At 38.3% G+C, this 9,532-nt stretch overlaps 1 protein-coding gene across 1 annotated transcript; it reads left to right on the forward strand.

The window, feature by feature from the left end:
* Positions 1-1,903: 1,903 nt before the first annotated feature.
* On the forward strand, positions 1,904-4,461 carry LOC121244960 (NAD(P)H-quinone oxidoreductase subunit U, chloroplastic). The gene is made up of 5 exons (XM_041143218.1): positions 1,904-2,336; positions 2,438-2,499; positions 2,599-2,688; positions 2,870-3,013; positions 4,165-4,461. Exons 1-5 carry the CDS (start codon positions 2,060-2,062, stop codon positions 4,258-4,260), a joined length of 669 nt encoding a protein of 222 aa, XP_040999152.1. The 5' UTR covers positions 1,904-2,059; the 3' UTR covers positions 4,261-4,461.
* Positions 4,462-9,532: the final 5,071 nt, after the last annotated feature.

Below are 9,532 nucleotides of genomic sequence, written 5' to 3' on the forward strand. Positions count from 1 at the left end.
GGTGGCACGCTATTTCTGAACTAGACACTCAACAATAGGCTTCGTTATAATTAGCTTTGAATTAATTCGGATTATACCTGAATTTGGGTTGATTTGATTGAATTAATTAGTTATAAAAAATAAAAATAAAAAAACTCATTTGGGGGAAAATTGAGGTTTAGATTGAAAAGTATGGCAATTATTTTAAATTTCTCCTTGAAGTTTTTTTTTATATTGCCTTTATCTTGTTAACCAACAGCAAAAATGATCAAATGCTTGTGTATTAAGGATTCCGAGACATCATGGGTATTTCAGGGAGTTTCTTCTCCTTCGCATTGTTTGTAACTCATCCGTAGCTCAGGGTTTAGAAATGGAAGAGTTAAAATTGAGAAATTTTTGTACTTTTGAGAGCCTAGTGTATACGCTCTCCATTTATATTGCGGGTGCTACCCGCACCACTAGAAGGGTAGACCGCGGTGCCCCTGTCCCGCCCGCCACCTCCACATGTTTGGGGGGGGGGGGGGGAGGGGAGAGTTTGGGCCACGAACCATGGCACCATCTCCTGTGGAAGGGTGCCCCGGTTCGGATGCCGGGGGCATATTGGTCGCCATAACCTTCCGCCCCACCCTACCCACCCAACGTAAAAAAAAAAACTGAAAAACTTAAAAAATATAAAAAAACAACAATAACAACGAAAAATTCACACAATCACATATCCATTCAAAACAAATCTACAATCGAAAAAAAAAATTCAAAACAACAACAAATTTGAGCAATGAACCACGACCACAAATGGTCGTGGGTCTATTTGCAAACCCACGACCATTCATGGCTTGGAACCACTTCATGAATGAGAAGAAAAAGTGGAGGAGGAGAAGAAGAATAGATCAAAGAATGGGAGCGCTGGTGAGAGGAAGAGAGAGATAGTGACAGGGGGAAGGAAGAGTCTAGACTGAGAGAGGAAAGAGAGAGAGAGAGAGAGGCGAAAGATAGAGACGGGTCGAGAGGGGTGGGTTAGGTTTCAAACAAAACCACACCTTGAAATGACGTCATTTTATTAAAGAAAGTTATTTTTTAATATGTATGTATGTGTGTGTGTGTATGGCCTGGACTGGGTGAACAAGGTAAACCCCAAGCAGGCTTGGACGCAACTTGGGCCCCACCCCCAACTCCCCAATTGCATGCGGGCATTCGCCCGCACCCCCCTTTTCCCGACTAGTCTGTGAACATCGTCCCCTGCCTTGGCTAGGCAGAGGCCGGACGGGACGGGGAGGGGTGGCGATCCCCAACCGCTTAACCCTAAATTATATAGAGAAACTTGATGATTTTTTAGTAAATCTTGCAAAGTTATAGAGCTCCTCTCACCCTCCATCCTCCAAAGCTATATGTAAGAGAATAAATATATATTATGGGAAATGATATTTATCGTCCTATAATTCAAGTCTTACATGCAATTTTTTTGAAAAAAATAATTAAATCTAGGTTTTATACGAAAATTATTATTTTTTATTAGTAGACCCCATATTTTTCAAAAAGAATCTATAGGATTTACACTATTTAAAACTATATAAAAAAATGTATTATTATATATTACCAGTACACCCGAAAAAGAGAGAATATATATTTTGTACAGAAATCGCTAAGTTGGAATAAATTTTATTAAAAAATCTTACAAATTTATATAATTGATGACACAGACAAACTGCAATATTGGTTTGATTTATTTATTTTTATTCAACTCTTGAACGGTGCTACATCAATTGGTATAGTTCATGTAGTAAAACTAGTACGTACTACCTACCTTCTTCATTATAGTTATTTTATTTGTAAGTCAATATGTGATTATATTTATTAAATTCCACCATCAATTTGGCACGTTTATATATATAATTTTTCTCTCTCAAATATATATATTTTTTTCTTGAGCACTGGTATCCACTATCCACGTTGAAAAGTCGGATTACATTTCACTGGTAGGAAGCCCTTAGCTTATCTCTCCCCAAAAACAGCAGTCAGCAAGCAGCACTCCCAAAAAAAAAAAAAAAAAAAAAAACAGTCTGCATTTCTCACTCTCAGGCCAATGGCCGTGTCTTCCACCACCGCGACAGTCTGCATTTCCCGGAAAGATTTATCGTCTCTGACGCCAGTAAACGTTACTGCCACGTTCGTAAATTCCGTCACTTTTGCAACCAAGCCGAGCAGGAGATTTCCTCTTCAGATTCGAGCCTCGAGTGAAGTTTCCGGTGAAACCAGTACCACTTCCACAGAAGCAGATCCAGAAAGTGCCATCGAAGCCCCCGAAGGAACAACTTCCTTGATTTCTGCTCTTAACGTCGAAAGAGCTCTTCGGGGCATACGTAATTATACTATAATTTCTTTATGCAATTGTACTCTTCTGCTTCAATTCCTACCCTTTATTATGTTGCATTTGATTGATAAAAGTTTATTTAGAATGCAGCAATAACAGATGTGGATCACTATGGTAGACTTGGATTACGAAGAGATTGTTCTCTCGAGCAGGTCACAACCTAATGACAATTTAATGAAATCACGTCTTTATTTTTCATCTCTTTTTTCCTTATTGATGATATTCCTCTCTCATGGATTTTGGCTATCCAGGTTTTAGTTGCATACAAAAGCAAGGCTGAGGAATTGAGGAATCAGGGGTTAGATGAAGAAGAACTCGACAAGAAGCTTGAAGTTTTAAGAGTTAGTACATGAAAGCTACTGTTTTCTCAAAGCAAATCCAGTGAATGCCTTTCTATATAGTCAGTTCATGACAAAGAAAAAAAAAAAATATATATATATATAGAGAGAGAGAAAGAGAGAGAGAGAGAGAGAGAGAGAGAGAGGGAATAGCAATTCTAACAATAGTGGTAACTTTTGATAGGAATCATACATAATTTTGTCATCAGAAGAAGAGAGAAGGATGTATGATTGGAGCTTGGCTAGGAGTGAAAAGGCAGACACATATGTTTGGCCCTTTGAGGTTGACGAAACACCAACTTCTAAAGAATCTCCTCCCATATTGCAGGTATGCTAGCTGCTACGTACTATTTGTTTTTCATCTGATACGTCATCGCGTCTCTTCTAAATGAATTTCTATGTAGTACTGTTGGGCATGGTTTCTTCTTTTTTTACACAGTAATAGTGGACCCGTATGAAAATAAATTAATTTTTTAATAGTAGACTCCATTCTTTTTCAAAACCACTGTACAACGCTTACGCATTTCACAATTGTACGTAACATTACTCATATATATATATATATTGGCCCCTACACGAGAGGTGGCCATCGTGGATGTCTACCATTACGACAGTCGGCCTTGACTGACCACGCATGGGGTAGCCACCCCGGCCACCGTAACACCCTAGCTAGCTCAATATTTATCAATTCTATTACAAGACTAAGCAATAAAACGTTGCCACAAAAACACATAACTCAATAAAATATGCGAGACAAAACTTCAATCTTAAGAAAAACGATACTACTAAATTTAATTTCATCATATATTATTAAGATAAGATACCATTAATTCCGAAAAAGCCATATAGAGACATTTACAAAAGCAACCAATCTCCATAAAAGCAAGTCAATTAAGGTCCTACTACCAAGGGTAGTGGCTTAATAGTCTTAATTGACTTACTCCTAAGAGGTTTGATATGTACTTGGTTATGTGTTCGAATATGAATATGTGCTCATTTTTTTTTATTTTTGAAACATTTGGGGATGGGGTTTCGAACCCAAGACCTCCATTTTGGAGACTGTGGATTTATGTCATTCAGGCCATATGCCTTTAGTGAATATGGGCTTATGTTAGACTATATAGTATTAGCCGCCTAAGAAGAAATTAAAATTATATATGGGGGCATAATTGAAAAAAGAAATATTGCAAACCTAACAAAAATTTCCAACCTGGGAGATCTAGGGTTGAGAACTAACCAAAGTCTAAAACAGTGGAGTCAAGGATTGATCAGTTCCTTCCTGGATCTTAATTAATTTCTTCTAAACTAAAAAATGTAATCTCGGTGTTAATAATAAACACTGATAGTCCTAATTGTGAACAATACTATTTAGCAAATTAAAAGAACTCGTGTGTATCTTTAACTTCTCTCTATCTCTCTCTCTCTCTCTCTCTCTCTTAAATTTTATAGTGATTTTTGGAATATAAACTTCTGTGGCAGGAACCAGAGGATGTGGGGCCAACGAGACTGGTGGGATACTTCATATTAGGGTGGATGGTATTGTCCTTTGCACTATCCATCGCCCTTAATCAGTAGAAAATGCATGTTGGCCGGATTGAGAGAACAATGCATATATTTCACGGTACGTATAAGGAGGAGGAAATTAAAAGGAAATGATAAAGCTCGACACCCCTCGAAGTTGATCATCCAACAGACTTTTAGGAAAGATATAATAATTTGTCTTTGTATATGGAAAAGCATTTTCCCTACTTGATAAATCTACCTCGATCATTTACAGCTGTTTAGAGGCCTATGGGGAGGAACCGATATTGTTTAACCTAATTTTTATAAGGAAATTGCAAATTTGTAAAAAATAAAAACATCATGAGGCTTCCCCTTGCCTAAAAAGTAATATCTAATCATGATCTCTTAAATTGGTCGATACTATGTGAAATTTTTCATGAAGTTTAATACATGAGAAAGAGAGAAGGTAATTTTGTGAATTGAGGCACTGCATTTAGAAAACCTAGTTTACCATATATGCTAGAAGTATCTCCAATATTAAAACATTGAAAGGAAATATAAGGATCTACGAATTCCAACATCTTGAACCAACCTTTCTCAGGATCACGTGCGTTATTCTCAACATAATTTTTTTCTTGAAATCTTTTTAATAAAATATAGGCTTCTTTTAAAAAATAAAATAAAATCTAGATACAACCAGGGTTCTCGAATTTTCGGTTTTAAAATTGGGTACCGGCCCAGGTTAACCCGAGCGGGTACTCGGTCTGGACTTGAAACCCGGTTTCGAGTCCGGGTATACTTGAGTACCCGGATTCAAACCCAAGTGCACATTTCTAGGCTTCCCCTTGCCTAAAAAGTAATATCTAATCATCTCTTAAATTGATCGATACTATATAAAGAGGACCTAGTATACCATTGTTAAATAAGGTTAATTCGAATTACATCAAGTGGAGTGGGATTCCATCAAGTCTGAATCTTTGCTCGTCTTACAATCCACATCACTTTATTGTGATTGCACCTCTACATTGCTTAGAAGGCTACTAGTCTCCTAAAATAATTCCACACTTCAAAATCAAGAGTTAATCAAGATGGTTACTCTAGGCAATTGAAAAGAGAGAGGAGAGCTTTTTTTGTACATTCACTTTTTCACCATCATATCATTAATGTATGTAGAATTCTCATTTATAGAGTTTTCTAATGGGTGGTTAATTAAGTTCCCTAAAGTGAAGTGCTAGTGGCGGGGAGTTAATTAACTTCTTGTAACTTTCCCACCCATGTGGACACAATATGGGTCATGGGGTACCCACTACTAACATCTTCCACTTGTCCACAATGGGTGGTACTTAACAATCTCTTCCTGATCTCTCAACCAATTATCCCTCATACAGAACATAAAGCATGCAACCCGACGAGAAGGCAAAAGGTAGGAGTACCATATTAAGTCATCATCATACTAATATAGTATATCACTCATAACATCTCTCGTCTATGCCCCAGTCTATTTGATCTCACTCGGTCAACGGTCCTTAATCCCTCACGAGTTTATAACTCAAAGCAATTATTGACCTCACAATATATAATATGTTCATAATTATATCGAGTCAAAATGATATAATCGTCCGGGCTATGAGATATAAAATAACAAGTAAAAATCCAATAAATCTTTTCTAGACATTCATGTCAATTAAATTAGATTCGACTACTTTCCTAGACATGCTCTACTAGACCGCATCATTCGTGACCCTAAGAAAACATACTAAAGTAGCGACATCAAGTTTTCATCTCATGACATAGTTTTAGGTTTAAGGGCATAGGAACAGATCATTTATTGATCCATTAGGGCTCACATAGTGATGAAGCAGGGACTCATCCAATCGCTCCCTCATATGGTTGTCAATAGTACACATACAATATGAATGTATGTTATGGCGGAACTCCCACTCAATTAGGTTTGTCACATTCAAACGCAGTAGTAACATATAAAATTGTCATTTTCACACGAAGCATACTTTACAAACACATGTCATGAAAATCACTTTCAAGCATAGTATGAAAAAGAAATTTTTTCATGACCCCAAAAGTTAGAATGGTGAATTATCCTAGTGAAACTCCTCGGTTTACTCTGGAGTGAGTAAAAATGGAGTGGTAACCCCTGGGTTGACAAAAAACCATCAACGAGTTTCGAATGAATTCTTTTTAAAAAATGTCGGAGCAAAGTCGTATATGGCACCTAATACTGGTGGGTGCATACGTTATGATGAAATGTTATGACATATTATGATACCTATGCATTCGGTACGATGTTTGCAGACAAAGACGTAGTGTCAACATGAGTTGTGCTACGGTCATCGGCAGGTGCTCACGATGCATATGAGGAACCGTGTTGCCACCATACGTTATGTTAATGATGTTAAGAATAAGAAAATTTTTTCGAAATAATGAAGTATGGAATGTTCTCTTTCAAAATGCCATACTTTTGAAATAAGGAAGTGAAAAAAATTGTTCTCTGAAAGAGAATGTGCATTAAAGTTCTTCTGAAAAATGTTGAGGAATCTAGATGGGAGACAAATACGGATTTTTCTGCATAGTATGCATCTCATGTTTATCATAAATCATGCATATATTATCTCTGTGCAAGTTGGTTGTTTAACTTACGGAAATTTTAAATAAATCTCACCCTTGTGGACCCACTACCATTCCCCCCGGAATGGTAACAGTTGTGTCAGGACCAGAATTCGACGAACAAAATGAACCATTGGCTTCAGATGGTTGAGGAGGAGCCCAATCTGGAGAGGAGGCTAGACTTGATTTTAACTTTCGTAGTAATAGCTCTATATACTATAGAACGGATGCAAGAGTTAGTCCGATTATATAGATTCTGTTTTATGGAGATTCTATCTCCCACATTATGTTGAACTCAAGTGGACCTCTTAAGTGAGGAAGTACCTATTTATGGTTTATAAATCATTGGGATGTTTAGTTCATTATGGCATTAATTATTTTTATCACCCTTATTTCCGTTGCGATTATTGCATACTGCTAGTTGCATACTATGATGCATTGCATTTTAACTATCATGAACGAGGGTATGTAACTTTATGTTGCATGTCCCGACACTCCAAGTGATGGGCACCAAGATGGACCTAGTGTTAAAGATTCTTTGCAAGTTCCAGATGGGCCAATTACAAAATCAAGAGCCAAGAAGATCAATGAGGCGATGCAATCCACTTGGGAAGAGTCTAGCAAGAGCCCAACATTCAAGATGGGCTTGAAGGATGAAGATCCATTTTTGATTCATTTGATACAAGCTATGGAAGAGGGCAACAACATAACTTAAAGGCTTTGTGCACTTGAAGGCTTTCAACTTGTTTAATTAATTTAAATGAATTATTTTATTACTTTAGAATAATTAGATTTATTATGAAAACGACTTAAGGGGGGTACCTATTCAAGGGCATGTTGGGAAAGTTATTATTTTTTGAACTAGGATTTCAAGAAGTTACTGTAGCCGAGTACTGTAGCCGTACTGTAGACGCGGCACTATTCAATCAGGGGCATTTTTGGAAGATGGAAATTTATTTTGGCTAGGGTTTTAATTAGGTTTTGTTTTAAATACTCTTTGTAATCTCATTTTAATTAGTTTTATGAAATTTGGTAAATTTATTCATTGTGAGTTGAGTTTACTCCTCTTGTTCTTAATTGAACTTTTGAACTTATCAATGATAAATCACAACCTTTGTGGCATTCCTCCTTGTAATCTGGGTTCCTGAGACATGTTCTTCAACGGGTCTAGATTTTAATATAATCTAGGTTCTCCACCAATTGACTTGATTTTGGCTTTCTTGGGTGAGTTTTCAAATTGATTGTGGGTTCAAGTGATTTCATTCCCACTGGTTCATATCATTTGGTATTTAAAGCAAGGTTTCTAATCAGGTCTGATTCTATCTTTTAATTCTAGGGTTTCATTATTCTAGGGTTGCAAAAAAAACAAAAAGTAGGCTGCCGATATTGTAACACCCCACTCCTTTCTTCTTATGTACGCTTCTTCTTTCTGACGTACGTTCCTTCTTTTTGACATAAGCATATTCTGAGGACGCATTTATGCAATAGTCCGCCCTTCTCTCTAGTGACTGTGAGCCTCATTATGCGTGCCAAACCCTGATGGCGTGTTTTCAAAGATACTATGTGACTTCTAAGGCACGCCCAATGTTTTAAATGTGCTGAAAATATTTGTAAGAAGTATTTCCAGTGTTATTGAACTAAGCTGGATTTTAAATTCGACAATTATAATATTCTTGAAGAGCTCCAAAAATATTAAAATTGTCGGAAATCATTTTACTATTATTATTAAAATGATTCCAGTTATTTAAAATATTATGAGATTTAAATTATGTTGACAACTTTAATTAATTAAATGGTTTTATCGTTTAAATATATTAAATAAAACTTCATCATTTATTAATGATGAAAGAATATTATTTTATAAACTAAAGTTAGTTTAAATAATATTCTATCTTAATTCCTCTAAATGTTTTTAATTAAGTTAATGTTTACGCATTTTAAATCAGTGTTTTCATTCCCCATCGTTAGATCGTTGCGTAGATCCCCAGACGAATGGACTGGGTTAAATACCCAGACCCCTCTTCCTTCTCCCTCACTTTTCCCCCAGCCCTCTCTCTCTCCTTTAGCTTGCACTGCACGATACCCCCCATGCCCGAACTGCTCCACTACCCAGCCCGGTGCCGTCGTGCGCCAGTGCGCCTCACCTTCGCCACCGTCGGCACCTCCTCCCTCCGGTGAGTTCTCCCATGCTGGTCCTTCCCTCTCACGCTCTCTCTTCCTCTCTCTAGGTAGTGCACAGCCCGAATGGGCTTGGTGCTCACTGCACCACCGTGTGCCGCCCAACGGTGCTACCACCTCCACGGCAGCCTCCCCTCCCACCGGCCATCACCCTCCAGTGAGCTCGGCCTCCTCCATGCAGCCACCTTCTCCGCCTGCATGTACACAGCCTTACCCATGCACGGGTTCACTGTGCACTTCCCTAGCGCCACCATGCGCGACCACCTTGGCCACCGAACACCACCACGAGCTCCTCCTGGTCTCCCCCTTCCGTCTCCACCTGACCCGAGGCCCATAGCCTCCCTCCACCGCACGAGCTTTCTCCCTCCCTCACACACGGGTTTCTCACCCTCCACCACATTATGCCGCCACCCATAGTGTGTGACCACCCTCTCTGGCATCCTCAGGCCACCATTGACCCATCCTAACCACCCTTGGCCCCAATCTACCACCCATGCATGCACACTCTCTCTCACTCTCTCACGGCATCTCACCCTCTCACACA

This window comes from Juglans microcarpa x Juglans regia, chromosome 8S, assembly GCF_004785595.1.
Source record: "Juglans microcarpa x Juglans regia isolate MS1-56 chromosome 8S, Jm3101_v1.0, whole genome shotgun sequence".
Classification (NCBI taxonomy): Eukaryota; Viridiplantae; Streptophyta; class Magnoliopsida; order Fagales; family Juglandaceae; genus Juglans; species Juglans microcarpa x Juglans regia.

What these genes read in the sequence shown, in the direction of transcription:
- LOC121244960 (XM_041143218.1), top strand. Translation starts at nt 2,060, where the DNA reads ATGGCCGTGTCTTCCACCACCGCGACAGTCTGCATTTCCCGGAAAGAT. An exon ending in AAGAGCTCTTCGGGGCATAC is followed by an intron (nt 2,337 to 2,437) that starts GTAATTATACTA and finishes TTTAGAATGCAG; the next exon opens with CAATAACAGATGTGGATCAC. An exon ending in AATCTCCTCCCATATTGCAG is followed by an intron (nt 3,014 to 4,164) that starts GTATGCTAGCTG and finishes CTTCTGTGGCAG; the next exon opens with GAACCAGAGGATGTGGGGCC.